General features: G+C 36.0%; 1 protein-coding gene across 1 annotated transcript in view; it reads left to right on the plus strand.

Annotated features, from left to right (window-relative positions):
* Nucleotides 1-6,041: 6,041 nt before the first annotated feature.
* LOC138763514 (regulator of G-protein signaling 5-like) overlaps nucleotides 6,042-23,421 on the plus strand; it is a 30,122-nt gene continuing 12,742 nt past the window's right edge. The window contains exons 1-2 of the mRNA XM_069937804.1: nucleotides 6,042-6,150; nucleotides 19,112-19,222. Coding sequence (XP_069793905.1) covers nucleotides 6,107-6,150; nucleotides 19,112-19,222 — 155 coding nt within the window. The 5' untranslated portion in view covers nucleotides 6,042-6,106. The remainder of the gene's footprint in view (nucleotides 6,151-19,111; nucleotides 19,223-23,421) is intronic.

The raw sequence follows: 23,421 nt of genomic DNA on the forward strand, positions 1-23,421 counted from the left end.
CACCTAATGAAGAGGATCAAAAATTTATTCAAGATATCTTTTTGAAGATTGCAGATATGCAGGGGAATATACTGATAGGAGGGTACTTTAACCTTAATTCGGACTCAAAGATGGATAAAACTGGAAAAAAGACTAGCAGAAAGAACAAAGTAACCAAATTTATGGTTAAATCGATGTAGGAAATGCAACTTTTGGATATATTGAGGAGACACCACCCAAAGGAGAAGGAATACTCATATTATTCAGGTAGAGATAAAACATACTCAAGGATAGACCTTTTCCTGTTGTCAACCCACATCCAAGGGAGAGTTAGAAAATTGGAATATAGGGCTAGATTTTTATTGGATCACTCACCCCTGTTATTAGCAATAGAGATGGAGGACATCCCACCTTGAACGTATAGATGGAGATTAAACTCCATGCTACTTAAAAGGCAGGATTTTAGAGAATTAATTGAGCGACAGATTAAAATGTACTTTGAAATAAATATGGAATCAGTGAAAGATAAATTTGTACTATGGGATGCAATGAAAGTGTTCATCAGAGGGCAGATAATAAGTTATGTAACTAAGATGAAGAAGGACTACAATCGGGAAATAGTACAGTTGGAAAGGGAAATAGCAAGTACAGAAAAAGAATTAGCAACAAGGGAAGATACAACAAAAAGAAGAGAATTGGCGGACATAAAAATAAAATATGAAACATTACAAATTTACAAGGTGGAGAAGAACATAATGAAGACAAAACAGAAGTATTATGAGCTAAGAGAAAAAATGCACAAAATACTAGCTTGGCAGCTTAAAACAGAACAAACTAAAAGAACGGTATTGGCATCAAGAAAAAAGGACAAACAAATTGCATATAACCTCACGGAGATCAATGAAAACTTCAAGGAATTCTAGAGCAATTATATCAAACTGAGAATGAAGGGAAAGAAGACAAAATAGATGAGTTTCTAGCTAAAATTGAACTACCAAAATTGCAAGAAGAGGAGCAAAACAAATTAATAAAACCATTTGAAATAGAGGAAATAGAGCATATATTAAAAAAACTACCGAACAATAAAACACCGGGAGAGGACGGACTCCCAATAGAATTCTATAAAACATTTAAAGACTTATTAATTCTTCCTCTCCTGGAAGTAATGAACCAGATTGAAGTAACAGAAAACATGCCAGATTCATGCAAAACAGTAATAATTACAGTAATACCAAAGACGGGGAAAGATCCACTAACACCAGCATCGTATAGACCAATATCTCTACTCAACACAGATTATAAGATAATAGCTAAACTATTAGCAAACAGATTGGCCGACTGTGTACCAAAAATAGTAAAACTAGATCAAACAGGATTTATTAAGAAAAGACGAACAATGGACAATATCCGTAAGTTCATTAACTTAATCCATTCAGTACAAGGAAACAAGACGCCAACAGTGGCGGTTGCCTTAGATGCAGAAAAAGCCTTTGACAGAGTAGAATGGAATTATTTATTCAAAGTACTACAAAGGTTCAACCTATCAGAGAAATATATTGATTGGATTAAAGCATTATATAAGGGACCACTGGTGAAGGTGACATTAAATGGATATATATCAAACCAATTTAAATTAAGCAGGTCAACTAGGCAGGGATGTCCACTATCTCCCTCACTGTTCGCATTAGCTATAGAAACATTGGCAGAACTGATAAGAACAGAAAATAAAATAAGAGGGATTAAAAATAAAAGAGAAGGAATATAAAATCAATCTATTTGCAGATGACGTCATAGTATACTTAACAGAACCAGAATTATCAATAAAAGAATTACATAAGAAATTGAAGGAATATGGAGAAGTATCAGGGTACAAGATCAACGCAAATAAAAGTGAAGTGATGCCAATGAATAATGTGGATTTCACAAAGTTTAAGAAAGAATCACCATTTAAATGGCAAACACAAGCAATCCGATACCTAGGTATTAAACTAGATAATAATCTAGGCCATCTATACAAATTAAACTATCAGCCATTAATGAAGAAATTGCAAGATGACTTAGAACATTGGAAGGATTTACCACTAACACTGATAGGAAGGGTAAACTGCATTAAAATGAATATTTTCTCAAGGATACAATACCTATTTCAATCATTACCAATTCACTTAACATAGAAATTCTTCAAGGAGCTAAAAAAAAATAAGGAAATTCTTATGGAAAGGGGGGGAAACTGAGGATAGCGCTAGATAAATTAACAGAATGGTACAAACAAGGAGGCTTACAGCTACCAAACTTTAAGAATTATTATAGAGCAGCACAATTAAGATACCTATCACATTTTTATCAAACAAGGGAAAAACCAGATTGGACCAGGATAGAGCTAGATAAAATAGGGGAGAACGTACCTGAACATATACTATATAAGTGGGTTGAAAATCTGGTACAACATGGGAATTAACCAGTACTGCACCATCTGCTCAACATTTGGAAGAAGATTCACATAGAAGGGAAAAAAAACAAATTATCAACTACCAAAATTAATACTGATGCAAAATCAACTCATCCCCTTCACAATAGATAACCTTTCTTTTAGAGAGTGGGAGAGAAAAGGGATTTAAAGATTAGAAAATTGTTTTTAGGGAAATAAATTATTATCTTTTGAACAAATGAAGTACAAATATGGTATAACTCATGGTACAATGTTTGAATACCACCAACTGAAAAACTACTTGAAGGACAAATTGGGAAGCAGGCTGAGGTTACCAGAAAGAAACAATTTTGAATATGTGATTATCGACACAATGATAATTAAAAGATTTATAACAAACATGTACATCAAACTGCAAGAGAAAGAGAATGAGGAAATAAGCTGTAAAGCCAAACAAAAGTGGGAACAAGATCTAAACATAAAGATAAAGAATGAAACATGGGAAAAGCTATGCTCCGGAACTATGAGAAGTACAATAAACATGAGGTTACACATGATACAATATAATTGGTTGCACAGGCTATGCACCATGCCCCAGAAGTTAAATAGATGGGGCCCAACAGTATCAGATAGATGTTTTCGCTGTAAGAATGAAACGGGAACAACAGTACATGCAATTTGGGCATGTGAGAAAGTGGAAAAGTTTTGGGAAGATCTAAATCAGGTATTAAATAAAATCACAAAAAGCAACAAACCAAAAAATCCAGAGATCTTTCTTCTAAGTAATATAAAAAGCAAAGAACTTGGACTCCATTTGGATGGAGCACAAAAAAGATTTATTATGATAGCTTTAGCTGTAGCAAAAACATGTATTATGTCAACCTGGAAATCAGAAGATAGCCTGAGAATATAGCAATGGTACATAGAAATGAATAAATGTATTCCATTGGAAAAAATAACATATAACTTAAGAAATAGCATCACAGTATTCGAACAAATTTGGGAACCATACATGGAACACAACAGAGAAGTCCTACCGCGGACCTTCACCACCTAAAATGGCAGAATGAGAAGAAGACGAAACAAACAGTCCCAGTGTGTAAAAGTAGATGACACAATTTTCTTGTTCATTTTCATTGTGTGATGACATTGTTTTAATGGGTTTAATGTATCATATATGTTGAACATTGAATGGGTGGGGAGGGGGGTGGGAAGGAGGGATGGAAGGGAGGGGGAAAAAGGGGAGAAAATGACACTGTATATTCAAGAGGGAAAGGTTTGTGTGTATTTTGGTCAATATGGTTCATAGTGTGAAAAATTTTAAAAAATTAAAAAAAAACCAGCCTGGGTCATGCCATTTTATTCAAATACAACTTTATTCAAACAGCAAAGTGTGACCAAGGCACATCGTTGGCTGAATATTTGCTTCCATCTTCGCCTAAGGTTTTTGTGTTACTTCAGAGAGCATTTACTTTAGCAATTTCACAACTTCAAACTTTTTATTTATTCTTATTTATTTTAAATTTTATTTATTTATTTTCTCTTTTTTTGCTGGTTGCTTGAATTCTGGATAACAGGGGTTTTACTGTACATAAAATGTTGCAATAGATTACTACATGACACAGCTTCTTAAGAAAGTACCAATTGTGCCAATCTCAATGTAACACTTGCACTTAACACAATATGGAGTATATGGCCAATAAATCAATATATAAAGCTGAGAACTGAATGGAAACTTATGAAACAAATTGAAACTGAAGGGACTCAGTGGAGTACGTCTAATCCAGGGAGAAAATGGTTAATATATAAATACCACAATGGACAAAATTAGAAAATGAGGTCTGGAGTTTTACCACTGAGCCTACATTTAGTTCAGAACCAATTCAGGTCTGCAAGCACATAAGTAATTGAAGAACACAGACTTAGTGTGAGCTAGAACATAGGCAGTTCTGTTTCAGATTATATTATTAATGGAAGGTAGAACTCATTAGTCTGGCTGCAAGTATTGTGGGATAGTCATGTCTAGTGGTAACAAAGACAAGGATGAGTGATTAACTTAAATGGTAACATGTTTCCAATATATCATTTGCTGTAACTCTATTGGTAACTCAATGGGATTTAAACAAGAATAATTTAATAGTCATTCTATATTTTCAGATTAATAGATAACATTAAATTGTCATGAGTGCTGTCAACTATGGAAAAAAATTATTACATAATTCAGCTAAGGAATGGTAGTTCTTTTTTTTAAGCAAAAGACATATGGTGACAAACAAGAATAACTGCAGATACTGGAAAACTGGAGTAACACGCAAGATTTTAGAGGAACTCCGTCGGTCAGGGAGTATTCATGGAAAGCAATAGAAATTCGACATTTTGAGCCAAAATTCTTAATTGGGGCCCAATAAAGTGCCTTTGCCCTGAAATATTGACTGTCCAAAGCCTTCCATGGATGTTGCCTGATCCCACTGAGTTCCTCCAGCATTTTGTGTATTTAAAATTATGGTTATATTCAGAGTTAAAAGACTCTGTATTGGAGGGGATCCTATCACCTCTGTATATATTTACATATAGGGCTAATGACTGGCTGAGAGCCATAGCCACACCTACTGGCCAGGTCATAAGGTGCTGCACCTCACCAGATCCAGCTCAGTATGGACTGGTCGACCTCGATGAACTACGCTCCACTCTTTTTGGTAATGAAAGCTTGGTTTGAATCTACAAGTCTTTGAGTCATTTGACACGCTACACGAATTGCTCCAATGTTTGATTGAACATTAATTGATCCAAGTAAGTTACAGAAAATCAGATTAGGGTGTACACAAGTTTTCAATGAAGCAAGACATAACATAATCTTTGTTCATGGACCCTATTTCTGATGAGTTTTCAAAAATAATTAAAAAACCAAAAATATTTGATCACAGAGCATTCAACCACAAGAAATGTTGACACTGAAATAATTTTTTTTGCTATTTCAAACTCCAGATGTTTTTGCTGAGACTGCTTAACATTGACTTCTTCCACCCTAAATCTTAAATAACTTGTTGTGTATTCCAATCATATCTGTTATCATTCTACATCTTATCATGTTATTTATATCCACTGGACCACTCTCCAGCTAATAACCTGGTCTCAGCATCGTCCGAGAAAACTCATAACTTCCTTCATCATTACAATTTTTTTCTACTGCTCACACAGATTGTTTGTTATAACATGCCTTATGTGTGCTTGGAAATTCCTTCACCTGTTTTCTTTCACTGAAATGTAAAAGGCCATTGTTGTATACTATTATATATGTTGGAATTTTAAAAATTTAATACAAAGTACACTGAGGGCATACAGCTCATTAAATATAGTGAATTCCTTTTTGAATACTAGAATTCAATTTAATCTTTTAACTATCTGTGGAACTTGTTTTTAAAAGAGCCAATATAATTTATTTTTTTGCAAGAGCGAATGACCTTTCCATTTCAGCTGCTGGAGGCTATAGACGACAGACCCTTCTTTGCAGAGAAACATTTGTGTGGTCCCTGGACTATAATCACTTTTGAAAAGATTTAATTGGTTGACCAGCCGGCGTCACTCATGGGCTGAGAGCCTGTATATATAATCTGCAAGCTTCAGCAGCAAGCACCAGAAGGAAGTTCAGGCAGACAGACTTCACTTTGGTGACAATAACACCAAAGCAGAGCCACTAATATGTGCAAAGGGTTAGCTGCATTACCAGCAACATGCCTCGAAAGGTGAGAAAATGCATTTAGCACTGGATTCAGTAAATGTCAAGTGATTACATTTGTCTTATTGATTTTTAACCAATGTGAATGATATGCTACTAATGTGAGGGACTCAAATTTTATGTTATAATTAACATATATTCCTATCAATTAAAATCTTGATTTAATGGACAGTGCAATATCTGACTGATACCATGCGACTTAAATCATTTGAACTCAGATAAAAATTACGTTTAATCATTTTCTTGCTACCTCTCAGGTGTTGGCACTTTAAGTGCTTTAGGACTTTTAATTGAAAACTCCAAGTTTTACAGTATAAGATATGACAAGGTTATACATGAATGATTTCAAAGGTTTCAACACTTAATATCCAGGGCAAGCTAGAAAGTTGGGTATAGAAATGATGGTAGAAGTCAGAGGGTGATAGTGGCAGTTTTTCAGATTGGAAGCCTTATTTGCTGCTGGGATCCGTTGTTTCTCAATATGGTAATGATTTGGATGACAGCAATAGTAAGTTTGTGGATGAGATCAAAATTGGTAGGGCAGTGAACAGTGTAAAAAGTCAACAGTATCTATATTAACTGCAAAAGTAGGCCAAGTCAGTGGAATTTAACCTGAACTAATGAGAGGTGTTGTATTTTGGTAAATTAAACCAAGGTAGGAATTATACAGGTCTTGGAGGGTGTTGCAGAACAAAGAGACCTTGGCAACAAGTACATAGTTCCCTGAAAGTGGTGATAGAGGCATTATAGAGGAATGAAGGGGTAATTCATGTTTGTCCTTAATCAGTCAGGACAGTGAGTAAGAGTTAGGATGTCATGTTAAAACTAGAAAATGTTGGAGAGATCACACTTGGAATACTGTGTGCAGTTCTAGTTGGGGAAGGGTGAAGAAAAGATTAACAAGTACATTACTGTAACTGATGATTTGACATGTAAAGCTATACTGTATAAACTGGGTCCTTGTTCCCTGGTTTATAGAAGGCTGAGGTGTGATTTTCTGAAGGCATGTGAAATCAAGAGGGGCAAAGATAATGTGAATGATGACAGTTTTTTTTCCCCCCCAGGGTAGGCACACTAAATCTGAAGGGGAATGAATTTAAAGTGAGGAGGAAAGATTTAAGGGGAAGCTGAGGCCATCCACCACACAGATGGGTGGTGGGTGTCTGGAATGAGCTGCCAGACGATGTGGTAGAGCCAGCTAGAACTACAACAGTTTAAAAAAAACATTAAGATGGGTTCATGATAAAAAGGATTTAGAAGAATAGGAATCAAGCATAGGCAAATGGGATTACCCCAGATGGGCAACTTTAGCCACCATGTACATTGTGATTAAGTGCTGGCTTTCATGCTTATAACTATATCTTTGGATTGCTCTATTAAAATATTTGCCTTTTGTTCAGCACTGCACTAATGGATCAATTAATAAGACAAAAGTTTATTTCAGTGTTTTCTGGTTGAAAATAATGATTAATATACTGTTGATTTGACTACAATATTAATTTAGTAAATATTCATAATGCAGAGTTGATAATGTCAACAGAAACAATTTAAAAAATCATATGTATAGGGCATTAGTTTTAAAATCAGTAAATCTCATAAGAATTGAAAGGTCCTACCAGCTAAAGGTAACTTTAATTGAACACAAATTGATCTGAGAGGAGTTTCATACTTTTCTCTCCAAAATCAAGTAAATAAACGTGCTGAATGAAGTATCTTATTTTGTTGCAGTCATCTTCAACTTGTAGGACTTCAAATTATTCATTTAATGAAATTAATCCATTTTATGCAGAAGCATGTCAGCTATATTTTCTACAAGAAACTTGCAAAGCAATTGTTGATTGCAACCCAAATCCTTTTAGCTATTTCACTTCAAACTCCAATGTAATTTGATTTTTTGTGGCATTTGTTGTTTCAGGTCATTGTATTGATTTATACCATTTTTTTTAAAAATAGGGCAATACTAATCTCATTATTAAGATGTCTGCAAACAATGAATGCATCCTTACAAACCAATGCACAAATTGAAGCAGTTGAAAGTATAGTTAATGCTGAAAATTATTTGGGTATGACTATAACTAAAATATAAAAAAGAAACAGAAAATTCTGGAACCACTCAGTACACTGGGCAGCATCTGTAGAAAGTATAATAATGAATGTTTCCAATCTGAGACCCTTTGTCTGAACTGACTAAGATAAAAACAAGTTTGTTTTCTTTTGAAAAGATGGATGACTCAGACAAAAGGAATATCTCTGAGAAGTGAGTCCAAATTAGTTAATGCTAGTCGATACAAGTATATTAGACTTCCTTGTTTCGAGAATGTGTTTAATCTCATTTCATTAGGATTGGTATTCATCCTTTATTACTGAATTGCAATCAATCACATAACACAGGGATCATTTTAATATTGTATATTAATGAAAATAAGGCATACATTATCAGAAATAGGAGATGTTTCAGGTGCAAAGATGTATGATCAGATATTGGCCATTTTCAAATCTTTCACAGATGCAGAACATCCTTTTTTTCCTAGATCACGCTGCTATAAAATGCATGTTGACAGTGTACTGGAAGTTGACAGAAATTGAAATTGACAAGAATGACATAGTCAGACAAATTTGTGTTTGTCACTAATTAAAATGTGATTGCAAGATTCATAGAAAATATTATTTTAAGCCACTTCAGAGAATTCAGTTCTTTTTAACATGGTCCAAATATCACTTTGAACATATTTTTCAATGCCCTCATAAGGTTAATGATGTTTCTCAAGGCATTGTTTGCTCAAAAAAAACACATTCAGGACAAACTGATGTATCCTGTCATGCATATCTAGTGTCCAATGGAATGGACACCAGAGGCAGAATATAAGACAGTACCGAAAAATGCTGGAAAACTCACCATCCATAGGAAGTAAAGGGAAACAGCATTTCAGGCCTGTTCTACATTAGGAATCAGGAAAAACAGGTCTTTGAGCTAGCAATTCTACTCGCTCTGGATATTGATGTTTAAGTGTCTGAGTTTCAGGCTATGTAGTGGAGTACTGCTATTGGAAGTGGAAGTGATGAAGTTTTGGAAAAGAGTCAAAGCAGTCTCTGTGAACAAACTCTTTGACACAAACAAGCCAAGGGAGCAGCTGGGACATTTAAGCCTCTCTGGCATATTTCTTCAATATGTCTTCAGCCCCCTTCTATCACTGCTGTATATTTTCCTTGCTGTTATGGAAATCTGGGGACTGTTTAGACTAGGGGTGGCCAACCTTTTAATTTAATTTTTTTAAATATATACGTACAGCATGGTAACAGGCCATTTTGGCCCATGAGTCCATGCTGGGGGTGAAGGTTAATTGGGTGGCACGGACTCATGGGCTGAAATGGCCTGTTACCGCTCTGTATGTCTAAATTAAAGATTTCAAAGAAAAAGGTTGGTCACCCCTGGTTTAGACTATAGGTAAATTGCAAGAGCCACACAAATATGACTATAATTATATGATTGACGTATTGAAATTGGCAACCTGTTTCTTCTGAAGTGAATGGCCATATGCTGCTCATGTCCTTTGCAAGGACTGGAAATATATTCCTCCTTAACTCCCAGCAACAATCTTCACAAAAATTATAATATACAAACTTGAATTCATACAGGGTTTGCCCTGTCAATTATTTTCTTAGTCTTTGATGACCAAATTAGGTAGATTTAACCCCCTCTCCTCCACCCCCAACCCATCCCTCCACCCATCCCCCTACTCACCACCCACCCAACAAGATAACCCAACACATGGCTGAAAAGTTCCTGGCTAAAAAAAAAAATTGCTTGGAAGAATGTGATGGGTGATAACTGAAACATCCATCCAATTCATTTACTCCAGATGGAGAGTAGCTCCAATATTGAATTGAAGCCACATGCAGTTTCTCTGTTATTTTGATAGAGTACCATACATTCCAGGCAAGAGCTGCACTCCAAACATCATGTTCATTTGTTTGACTTCCCTTTACAACGTTAAAGGAAGCCTATAAAGTCCATAAGGAAGGCACAGTTAACCTAGTGGTTAGTGCAATGCTGGTGTTCAAATCCCGCGCTAGTTCTCCCCTTATCTGCATAGATTTTCCCGGGGGGGGGGGGTTCCAATTTCCTCCCACCATTCAAAATGTACTAGGTCACTAGGGTGTAATTGGGTGGCACAGGCTCTTGGGCCGAAATGGCCCGTTACCCTGCTGAATATTAAATTTAAATTTAAAATATATTTAAATTTAATGTTGATTTTCAGAACTTTCCAATCTATCCCATTCCCCCACTTATTTCCTTATCACCCACTCTCTCACACATGCACCCCTCCTAGATTTTCCTTGTTCTACCCCCATTCTGCATGGGCAATTCAGAGTGGTCGATTAATCCACCAACTTGCTTGCTTTGGGATGTGAGAGAAAACAGGAGCACCCAAGGGAAATCCACATGGTCATAGGGAGAATGCACAAACTCCACACAGAGAGCACAAGATCAGAATCAAACCTGGGCTGCAGGAACTGCACCATTATACTACCCTATCAACTATATTCCGTAAAATATGGTCAATTGAAGCATTCTGTTAAGTAGTAACTATTGTTTGATTTGTATATAATTATTGTACTTATTTGTCCTTAACAAGAATATAAAAATCTCCAAATTGCCTCATTGTTCAATTAGCTTTTGCATTTTTCAAGCAAACAAATTCCGGTAGTTCTGCTTTGGATATCCTTGCAAAGCAATGCAGCAGACATGCCGGCAGCTTACAAGACTTAAAGTACAGACATGCCTTAACTTTACTGGAGGCCACTTTGGACCCATTTTCAAAACAGTCCAATATTAAAGCTGGAAATCTGATTCAAACTTAGCTGCATTTATTGCTGCAGATTTGCAGTGAATAAGTGAATTATGATAGAGTAAACCCCCTTCATCAGTTTATAGTTTATGACTGTATGCAATTTGTCCACAAATATTCTTTCTATAATATGTTGACCATAATACCATTGATTGATCTCTTAACAATGCAGAGACTATGAAAAATCATTTTGTCCTTTAAGATTACCTATGATGAAATGAGACCGCAAGAAGTGAATTACCACAAAGACAAGTGTTGTGAGGAAGAGAAAATGGATTTTAGGATAGAAGAATTGGAAGAGACCATTCAACTCTTCAAAACTATTTCCCATGGTTAGATCATTCCTGAATTGTATCTCACCTTCATCCATGTGTCAACCTCTGTAACCCTTATTTTAAATTTTAGTTAAACTGATAACTGCATAGTGACAAGCATTTTGATGATCACATCAACCTAGAAAGAAAGTTAATTGAAATCATACTTCCTGTTTCCATTCTGTAAAATAAATCTAACAATTAAATATCACAGTTATTCTTTGAGAATGATCAGAAGAGTTGCTTTAGGACAAGATTGTAATACAGATTTCAATTTGGGATGGCTGGAAATGAAACTTTCTCAGTTTGTAATAGTTTGAATAAAGTTCAGATTTATTTGTCTTTAATAAACAGCAGAGTCTTTTCTTATTTTTGGAAATCAGAAATGATGTCTTGATCGTTCGCCTCACATTGTCATGGAGTAGTGGAAAATAGAATTTATTAGATTATGTCACATGTTTCTTCAGGGACTTGGTGGTTACTGTTTTGGATGGGAAAACATCCCAAGTTGTTGGTTAGGCCAATTTTAAGGAAATATAGTTTCATGTTTGTACAATGTCCCGTGAATGTCATCCGTTAGAAATATTCTCATAAAGTCAGCATCTCAGGGGGAAAAAAAGTTGTTCTCCTTTAAACTTTAGTCAAGACGAAGTTTGCTGAGTTTAGAATGTGCGACTGTCTTTGAAGCCTTCGATATTTTTGTCATGGAACTATTTAAAATTACTTAAACAATGCATCATTATATAATTGATTGTAACCATAGCAATATACAGATTACTTTTATTAATTTCCATTGTTGGTGTTATTTTCCTGGTTTGAATATGAATTGGTATTTTCCTTTAATGAAGAAGTTGTGTTCAGTATCATACATCTCTTTTGATAGAAAGTTGTTTGCTGTTTTTGTTAAAGGGTGCAGGTTTTGGATTTTATTGGAATAAAAGCAATTTATCTATCTAACAGGCCCCCATCCCCCATACATGTTCTGATAATAACATGTCCTCTTTGTGAGCTCCTAATTTGCAGTCCTTACTGAACCAGCTCATTCTGTTTTACATGCAATATCTTCCATAAAACAGTGAAAATATTTTAGTTGAAGTGGAGATGATATTATCAGAGCAAGAGAAAATAGGCAAGGAGTCAAATAGATTGTTAACGTGCTCTCTCTAACTGCTTCAAGTGCAGAGGTTAGATTGCATAGTGTTGGTTTTCACTGCACTTTGCAATCTAAAGTCAATGCTCTCCATGTAACTTACCTTACCAATCACTTTGGTGAAGATGTTCCAATAGAGCAATTTGAATAGAATCTCTGCTCCCAGGCATGCACCCAATCGTACCAGTTGACCTGCAAAGCACATTTGAAGCCATCTGACATAAACCTGAGCTCCTGGATCCAGTAAACAACTGCCAATTGGCACTCACAGGAAAGCCGTATGCACAACCATTTGAGTTCCTTGGCTTTAACATAATTTAAAGAACCATTCAGCTCACAGTAGGGAACATCTCGGGCACCTTCAAAACCGGGAGACTGGTCAAATACTTAACAATGTGCTTAGATTACTCAATCTAGTATTTAACAGATTGAAATTTAACTAGTGAGCCTTTGTGATTCCTCTACCCACAAGGAGGTGGACACTCTGCTTTAGTTTAATGAGTGTTGTGCCTATAAAAAACCTGTAATGATAGTGATCAGGTTTGCATGACAACTAGCAATATGCCTTACCATTTGATTAGACTTAGCTGCCAGCAATGGCTGACCCAGAGCAAGACACACAGTATGCAGATCTGTAATGGAGACCTGCAGCCTCATGACATGCCTCATGTGCTGTTTACAACAACTTTAAAGTAAAGAACCTTTTCCTTCACCCATGTGTTGTCTAAGAACTCACACATATGAATACAGGATGAAACAAAGCTCTCCCTTGCTTCCCTCCCCAAAACACACACATAGTCCCACATGTTCACAAGCTGTGAGGCCTTCCTCATATTATTAGTAGTTTAAACCTCAAAAATGGAGAGGGATGATTTATGTGCAGGGGATTGGTGATTTGGTGAGGACAGATTTCTGAGTGGCTGTGAGATTTTGTGATTTTTTTAATGGTTTTTTTTTAATGGTGGATTCTCTCTCCTAACATAAGCACAAAGAACCTTTTTGAAAGAACATTGGTGTTATCTTATGCTCTCTCCAGCCTCAATCTTTCCTCCACAGCGGAAAAGATATGAATTGCTTCAGGCCACTGCTTTGGTGTGCCCTTAAGAGCCACTGATTGCTGTTCAGTAAAGTGTTGTCAGCTGTGATAAACCAAGTGTATTCTCATATGAATTAATGCAGGCTATGGTGTGGAATCTATGCTGATATAGTTGTAATGAATAAAGAACATACTGGAGATATTCTCAGCAGATCAGACAGCATATGTGGAGAGAGAAACAGTTAATGTTTCAGGTCAAACACCTTTATGAAACAGACTTCCACTTGCTCGCAGCTGATTCTGGAATCGCTTTATGGGGGACACATTTTGGCATTGGCATGAATCTTAATAACGTTTGTCCTCAAGACAAACATTTTCAAGCATAAGCGATTGAAGGTGAGGAATAAAGATGAAACACTGCATATTTATGGCTGAGAACAGTAGAATTGTTTTATCATGTGGACAGAGATTAAACCACAGCCCCCATGTCAATGTTTAAAGATGGATAAGGTTTGCTGAAAGAAACTTAATTAAGAGGATATGTGAAGATGGCAGACTCAACAGATTGGAACTACTGCTTGTCTATAGCACAGACAACACTGGGGAAAGGCTGAGCCAGACAAAGATATATGGAAATGGTCAGTCATTGCAAGCAATCCATTCAAGTCATCAGGCTAAATATCATTTCTTCTGGCAAGCTTGCTACACACTAATCACCTGCTTACACATTGTTACTTTTCCAACGTACAGTATTTAACACGATCCATTCTCTGAAGGCATTCTGTCAGTATTTTAAGCAATACAGTCTGGAAATGGGAGCCATAATCTGTGCTCACTAAAGCTGATAACTTCGAGGTAAGACAAAAATAATCATCTAGAGCTCACACTTAATTTCACAAAATCATCAATAAACAGACATTGACAATGGTAATTCCCAAGTCATACTCAAGACCAACAACTCCAGACCTCACTTTCGCACCTCAGCAGCAAGAAGGGTTTTCTGTTGATGCAACACTCCAGTAACAATGACCTAGAGATCAGACACAATTTTGTACTCAATTGGCAGAAGTGAGACTTGAACTCATAACCTTATGTAATGTGCTGTCAATTGAGCCTCATCTATCATGCTGCTATCTCTTGAACTGCTCCCAGAAATTTACACACAGTAACAACTGGTGCCCAAATTAAAGAAGCCTGAGAAATATCAAACTGTCTATTCCTGACTGGAATATGCCATTTGATAACTGAAGGACATTTGATGTACTCAAGTCAAGTTTATTGTTATCTGATTGTACAAGTACAATGATACAGTGTTCTCTGGTCCTTGGTGCAAAACATGCAGACATACAACCAGACATAACACACATACAAACAAATAATATATATGGAGGACAAGTATTATATCTATAAAAATAAATAAATGATTATTGTTTTATACAAATGAGAGACTTGGATGGTTAGTGTGAGCAGTTGCTATGGTCAGTCAGGCTTCTCACTGCCCATGGGAAGAAGCTGTTCCTCACCCTGGTGGTGCTAGCTCTGATACTCCATATAACATTCCCCGACGGGAGCCACTGAAAGATGTTGTATGCAGGGTAGTTATCCAGCTCTAGCCTCACCAACATTATGTTCAACTGAAATAATTTTTCTCTATTTTGTGCTATCTATCTCATTCATAATTTAATTGCACATCCAGTTCCTTAGACCATTTACGTAAATTGTGAACAATTTAAGAAAGTGAACCTTCAGGAGTGGTTTCCCACAGTCTACAAGTTTGAATAACAACATACAATCACATCACTTTCCTTTTTCATTTGCAACAAGATTTTATATTTGTTCATTTGTACACAGTACCCAGTGCAAATAAAAATAGATATTTAAATTGTATTTGTTGGTTTAAAGCATTTATTGTGCAAAGGAAACAATTTTTGTGGAATCTTAAAATTTAGATAAACATCAAAATAGTTGAGATTTAGACATGCCAGGAGGCAGCAGTTCAAAAATCCATCTGCAAACTATATGAATAGTTAAAAATGGAAATCTTGCTGATAAATTGGATTCATGGGAGGTTGATTTAAATAGACAAATAGATGAAAATGATTGGATGCAATTATGTAAAGAAAATATGATAAAAATGATTAATGTTAGGTATAAATTGGTTCAATATAATTTTTTGCATAAATTATATTTAACTCCTCAAAACTTTTTTAACAATTGAATCCAATATTATCAGATTTATATTTAAGATGTGCTCAGGAAGTTGGATATTTTTTTTTGCATTCTACTTGGGAATGCCCTAGAGTAAAACCTTTTTGGTTAGAGGTCAAAATTTTTTTGGAGAAAATATTAGGGGTTAAATTCTCATAGGATCTGATGTCATTTTTGTAGGATAATATTTAAAGTGGTTAGACCACAATTAAGATATTGAATTTTTATGACATTCTTTATCTGTTTCTAGGATGTGCTTAGCCATTACCTGGAAATCAGATATAGACTTAAGGATGGAGAGATGGCATGCTGAATTGCGTACTTGTATTCCACTTTAGAAAATAACTTATAATTTATATATTACATATCAATTTTTTCAAAAATATGGAGCCCATATTTACAACACATTGGTTTGTAAGTCTGAAGACTCTTTGAAAGCCCATCCTGTTGGTAACCCCCAGTTTCATTATATTCATATTGAGATTTTATTTTTTTTTACATTCTCCCAACTTTTTATTTTTTCTTTCTTGATATATTTTGTGGGGGAGGGTGCGTGGGTGGGCAGGGAGGGGGGGGAAGGGAGGGAGGGATGGTTTACATATATATATATATATATATATCTCTCTCACGTGTATTTTTTTTCTTTTGTAGCTTTATAGAATATGTATACGAGGTTGGTTTAAAATTCTTAAATAAAATATTCAAATAAGTTGCATTCATAAGCCTCCACTTTTAAGTACTAACAAAAGATGCAGAAATCATAAATGTGTCACATGCACACTACACATTGCAGATGCCATATTGGTGAGTGAAATAGCACTTGTACATTGAACACCTGCTAGAAGCACATGGAGAATGCAGGTCATGATAATATTCAGACTACAACATTTAACCTAGCACCAGTACTGTTGTTTATGGAGCTCAAAGCTACAGCTAACAACATCCAGCACACTTGGCTGAACATACATTCAATGACTCTTTGGTTCAATCAAAGCCCAAAATCTGGACTAAATAGATAGAGGGAGAATTAGGAATCAGATTTGGGCATTGTAATCGATCCACAATGCTGGTCAGATCTTTGTGTAGAAAGTATGGCTAACTTAATTAATTCTAGATATAGACTGATTCATTATAATTTTCTGCACCAATTATATCTCACACCTCAAAAGATATATAAAAATAAACCATAATTTTCTGATAATATTTTAGGTGTGGTATAGATGTTGGTACCTTTTTACATTCCACCTGGTTATGCATGAAATTAAGACCCTTTTGGATAGAATTGGGGGAAGTGTCAACAAAAATTGTTGGGAATGAACTTCCCTCTAGACCTGGAATTGTTTATTCTGGGGAATTTGGCAGTTACAAAAGTTAATTTCTTTAGAAGTAAATCTAAATTTGTTAAAATTTCATTGCCATTAGCCAGGAAATATATAGTGGTAACATGGAAATCCGATTCCCTACTTCACATTGATCATTGGAACATGGAAATGCAAAGTTGTATTCCCTTGAAAAGATTACTTATAGTCTTAGGAATGGATATAGTATGTTCACTGAAATTTGGCAACCTTATTTAGATTAATTAAGTACCAAGATTGTATAATTTATTTTGATATTTGTCAATTGGTATACTCCTTATTAGAAATTTAATACTTTTAAAATGTTTTTGTTTCTATACAAGGATCAGCAGGGATAGAGCATGAGTAGTGGGAACGTGCAGCAAGGTGAAAGGAAGAGGAGGGAGAAAGATCAATGATGCCTTAGTTAAGTTACTGGATGAATAATCCATAGGTCTCGACTGAAAATCCACAGTTTAGAGTTAAACCCCACCTTGGCTGTTTGGTATTTCAATTTAATTAATAATCCAGGGCTTTAACAAATACTTGTTATTGGTAATGACAAACACTAAACTACTGAATTATCACCAAAATCAATTTGGTTCATAAAGACCCTTCAAAGAAGATAGTCCATGATCCTTCCCTAGAATCTACAGACACCAGTGTGGTTGACTTTGAATTAGCCAGACAAGGCACTCAGTTGTCACACAACCACTACTGACAAACAGAGAATGAATGAAATTAGATGTGTTTTCTTGTATGATGTGGGAATCAAAGTAAGATGCCAAGCATAGGGACCTTGCAAAGTCCTCTGCACAAACACCATTAGGCTGCTCTTTTATTGGCAGTGCTGTTCCAGGGATGTGCCTGATGTATGTCCATGGACAATGTATAAAACTCCTCCATCAAATTCCCAGGTTACAGTCTGTCCTTCAAACCCAGCACAGATGGATGGATTGCCTCTGGACTCCATGGCATCAAATCAAACATTTGCATTTGGTTATACCTTGCGAGTTACTGCCCACTATAACATAAGAACAGTTATTGAGTCTCTGTTTAAAGCGAGACACTTTAAAAAAAAATCTCTGGAGACTATCAAGAAGTGAATGGTTGTTTGGACTGTAGGTTTTCCTATGGGTCAGTGTGCTAAGGAAAATGTACATTGGTTAGTGAACATCATGGATCAGCTCTGCCTAATATTGGAGGCAAAAGGGCTCCAGTATTACTCAAAGTGTAGCCAGTGTATGGGTGGAAGTAGTAAATCCAAGGTCAAAGCTAGTATTCAAATGATGCCTGATTTACACCCTATCATAGATATTTCCTTTATTCTCTGTGCCCCCTACTCCAACATTTAAAATGTTCCTTATTTTTCACTTTTCCAATTTTGATGAAAGTCACTGACTTGAAACATTAACTCCATCTCACTCTATGAAGCTGCCTAAATGAAAGAGTAGTTTCTGTTTCTATTATCAATGAGACCTGATTGAGCTTATTGCTAGGCATGATGTAATGGGGTGCATTGAGCAATGTTTGTGTCCATTGGTGTAACTGGTAGGTTATGGCATTTGAAAAAGTATTTACTTTCCTTGAATACTCACAAGAAGTAATGCATTATTTGTGTTGGGCACAAAGGTTGGCATGGATAAGGTGGGCTTTTCTAAGTTTTTATATGGCCATTTTTGAACTCTGCATTTGCAATGAGTGGGCAGAAATCACAAGAGCTATCAGTTTATGTGCAGACCGACATCTACAAGGTGCTTCCAATTAATCATGTCTGCTTTTGAGTCTCCCTCTCTGATGGCTATCAATATTTTATGAAATTTCTTTCTATCCAGAACACAATGTCTATTTAAACATTAAACAGTAAAACTTATTCCAGAAACCATATCAACTTATCCCAATAAAAGCAAGGTAATTTCTCCAGAAAACTGCAGGGAGTGAAGAATGGTTACCTGGAAATTATATGCTGAGTATCTATCATTTGATTGCCAGAGGTCTCTGGCTGGGAATAGCATTTTTACTGAACATCAGATTAATAATAGCATTATTAACCTTTCTGAATTATCTTCCTAGGGCCAAAGGGATAAAAACAAAATTGGGAATCCTGTTGCAGAAGCCAGAGATCCTCACTGACTACATCATCCCATATTCTGATAAAGTGGAGAAGGCATTAAAGCCTCCAAGGTAATGAATGATCACTGAGGATATTTGCTTCATGTGAGAGATGGGGCAGGAATGCTATTGATGGGAGTGAAATAGAACTCAGTTGTCAGAAGCATACAGGTAAGGAATTGGAAACCTTGAAGCACACAATAACCAACAAGCTGCAGAGAGAAATATACAATCTGTTTCCAGGTTTCCTTCCAAGCAATTGGTCATCTCCTCACCTGTAGCATTAACATCTGCCATTAGCAACTTGTATGAGACAAACAATAGCTTTGAACATCCTCTTGTTCTCAACTTTTAATGGTAAACATCAATAATATTCCTATTTATTTCTGGTGGCAATGCTAGCAACCATGAAGGTTGAAGGATTGGATCTCCATCAGTGACTAGGAAAGGTTTTCTTCCCAACATTTTGGGTTCCACCACATTCTGGGTTTGAAGTGTAAATTGCAATGTATTGTGACACAAATAATCCTTCTTTTCTATATCTGGAAAAATATAGAATAGTTACAACACAGAGTGAGGGAATTTGGATCCAACCCTCAGGCCTTTGCTCTGTTGCCATGCCAAGTTTCTTCACCATACATTTAACCAGTTCCTTCTTGAAAGCCACAGTGGAACCAGTTCCACCACATCTCCAGGCACATTCTAACCACCCATTCCTTATGGGAAAAGATTACTTAGTTGAATTTGAGTCAACCTTCTGAAGTTACCTCATTGTCCTCAATGTATAAGGTCTTTCAGAATGAGATTAAATCAAAATATGCCATGTGAAATGATTGGCACAAACCCATGACTCACGAGGTCATGTTAAAAATCCCACAAACTGCTCCATTCCTCCCTTGAGATGGAACACACTTCATAGAGTTGATAAAGATCACAGTGCAAGGAATGTACCAGCATTTTCAGTTAGGATGATGAATTTCAGATTTAAAGGCTTGGGCTACTTTGGATAATTAGATCTGAATCTGGTAACAGATGCTAACAGAAAGTGAACAATATCATTCAACCTTTCTATCACAAATGAGTTATACTGAAATATTCTGCAAATTTGAAATATCAGCACAAGGTTTTCTAGATGCATTCCAGGAATGTTACTGTGCCATTATTTCAACTAACTTGCTTGATCTATTTAAATTCATCATCGATTTAACCTTAAACAGCCTTTACAATTTAGAGAATTAAGAGCTCAGAGATAATTGGATAACTCATATTTTCAGTAAGATTACTGACTGATGAAGAACATTTATGATTACCCTTGAACTTTTTTTGCATAATCCACTGAATTTAGTAATTTTGTGAATGAATGGAAATGAAAATTAGGACACTAAATTTGGCTCATAATGTTACAAAATCAGATACTGGCCTGGTTCTGAATAAGGTTGGAGTGCAATCTGCACTCACCATAGATTTTTTGAACAATGCAGTGGAAAGCATTGTTCAAAAAAAGACTGAGATTGAAATGGCAATAATTAGCTGCTCTTAATTCAAGACAATTTGGAATATTTTGTCAAAGAATGAGAAAAACCAACATTCAATGTCATTTAAAACTGACATGAATTTTCTTTCTATCTTAAAAAAGAAATATGACATGAATTAAAATACATACAACTATTTAGAAATCATTACGAACATTAACATGAAATAATTTTTAAATTACAGTGTGTCTTTATGCTCACCTTCCAAAGCAACAGGCCTAGAATTCTCTTCGAGATTGATAGGGGTTCCAGTCCAAGGTTGGGTCTAGGAAAAATACATTGCTGGGGTAACTCAACAGGTCAAACAGTATACTTCATCTAGCAAAGATAAAGATACATAACCAACATTTTGTGTTTGAGCCTTTCATCAAGGTATCTTAGATTGTGTCTGACATGCACAGAATTCAAATGGTAATTTCCATATTTCAGCAGTAGGAGTTCAGCCACAATAAATGTAGGGATTGTTGAGGCACCATCTGTCTCTAAGTCCCAGAATCCAGAAACCGCTTCATAACTGGTGGCCACAGTCAGAAAGGTTTGGCCCATTGTAAAAGAGAACCTAAAATGAAGTGATGAGAATATTCAACAGGACAAGCAATAACTGCTGAGTGTGAGTCAGAACTGACTTCTCAGATTGGCAACTTTATGACAGAAATTAAAAAATGCTGCAAGTTACTGAAAAGACCAGAAGATGTGAAGAGAAAATATGTTTTTTAAATAATCAATGAATTGTCTCATGGGATTTCATGCACACTCTAAAAGTAAACAGTAGCTTGAGATAAAATCTCAGAAAATTATCTCATGCAGCAAAATCATCTCACATTCACACAGAACCACAAGTCTGAATAATGTGCTCCAATTTTGGAATAGGATTTTAACCTTTAATTTGGAGGTTTGTGTGCTATCTCTGAGAAAAGTCAGTATTATAAATGCATAGAATGAAATGAAATGAAAAAGATTCAGTTAATTGATTTCTGTTGCCTGCAGGAAAAATCTTGTATAGCAAATAAAACCCAAATCATTTAACAACAATCCCCTAAAGCGACTTACATAAGTGAATGACTGCAAAACTGCCTGTTCTGTTTTCCTGAGCGGTTATGCCTTATTCTTAAAGAGTCTTCTGAACATAAAATAACAGGAGAAAACAAACAACAATGATTGAAAATGATTGTTAATGGTTGATGATAGCTGGAGGTCATGCTGAGATAAAGCTGCAAATTACAGATGTACCTTTTTAGTCTTTATGTGGAGGCCCATGTACCTTTGAATAAACTGAAAATGGGCATTTGGTGGAGGTTCAATCAAAACAGTGTTCCCACTGCACAATTAATCATATGAACATGGTGGATACATGTAAGTGTTTAACCAATGCATTTGTTTCCATTTTACAAAAGCAATCTAGTTTGCAGGGACATTCTGTATTTTAAAAAAAATGCTTTCTATTTCTTAGTTTGCTGCCTGGGAATTATGCAAATGGCATTGAATTAAATTGTTCACTGTCACATTTACTGAGCTACAATAAAACACTTTGTTTTGCACACTATCCAGCAAGTCATCTCTACAGCAGGTAATGCAAGAATGAAAGCATTGTATTTCAACACAACAAAGGTGGAGGATGTAGTTTTAAAAGTTCAGAGTTCAGATTTATGTCAGAGTACATACATGACATCATACAACCCTGAGATTCTTTTCCTGCGGGCAAGACAGAATGATCACTTCCTGAAAAAAGCTATGTTCAAGAAGATATGCATACAGCTAAAAAAATTAAGAAATGTAAATGAACTGACGGCAATATAGTCAGAAAAAATTAATAAAGTGCAAATGTAAGAGTACTGATTGAGTTTGTTGTTGATTCTGATGGTGGAGTTGTTCCTGAGCCTGATGGTGCATGACTTGTGACATCTATACCTCTTAACTGATGGTAGCAGCAAGAACAGGTGGTGTTGGTGCTTGATTGCTGCTGCTCTCTGATAGCAGCGTTCCCTGTAGATATTCTCACTGGTGGGGAAGATTTTACCTGTAATGCCCTGGATTGTGCACATTACCTTTTGAAGGCGTTTCCACTCAAGGGTATTGGTGTTCCCATGCCAGACCATGATGCAGCCAGTCAGCTCACTTTCCATCACACACATCTGTAGAAACTTGCCCGGGCTTCCAATGTCATAACAAATTTCTGTGTAAACTCCTGAGGAAGTAGAGGCGCTAACATGCTTTCTTTGCGATGCCATTAGTTTGTTGGGTCCAAGGAATCAAGATGTCCAAGATTTAAATTTGATCACCTTCTTCACCTCTCATTCCCCATTGATCATTGGATTGTATACCCCTGGTTTTCCCTTCCTGAAGTCAATACTCAGCTGCTTGGTTTTGGTGACATTGTGTGCGAGGTTGGTGTACTATTCAGCCAAGTTTTCAATCTTCCTCGTGTATCCTGACTCATCTCCCCTTTTTATATAACCCATTGCCGCATCCCGAGCCACACAGGGATAAGTGTATAGTGAGTAGAGCAGTGGGCAATAGTGCAGCATTAAATAGAAAAAGAACGGTAAATAATGCATGGCTTTATCTTATATTAACAGAAGGTTCATGTAAGAGTCTAATAACAGCAGGAAGGAAACTGTCCCAAGTTGGTGACTCTTCCACTGTTGATGTAGCAGATTTTCCTGTCCAACATTGGAGAAAAGGAAATCCTGTAAAACTCTGTGTGTGGCTTTCTTGGAAGGAAGCATAACTTTGCAGTGG

The sequence above is a fragment of the Narcine bancroftii genome, chromosome 5 (genome assembly GCF_036971445.1).
Source record: "Narcine bancroftii isolate sNarBan1 chromosome 5, sNarBan1.hap1, whole genome shotgun sequence".
NCBI classification, from domain to species: domain Eukaryota; kingdom Metazoa; phylum Chordata; class Chondrichthyes; order Torpediniformes; family Narcinidae; genus Narcine; species Narcine bancroftii.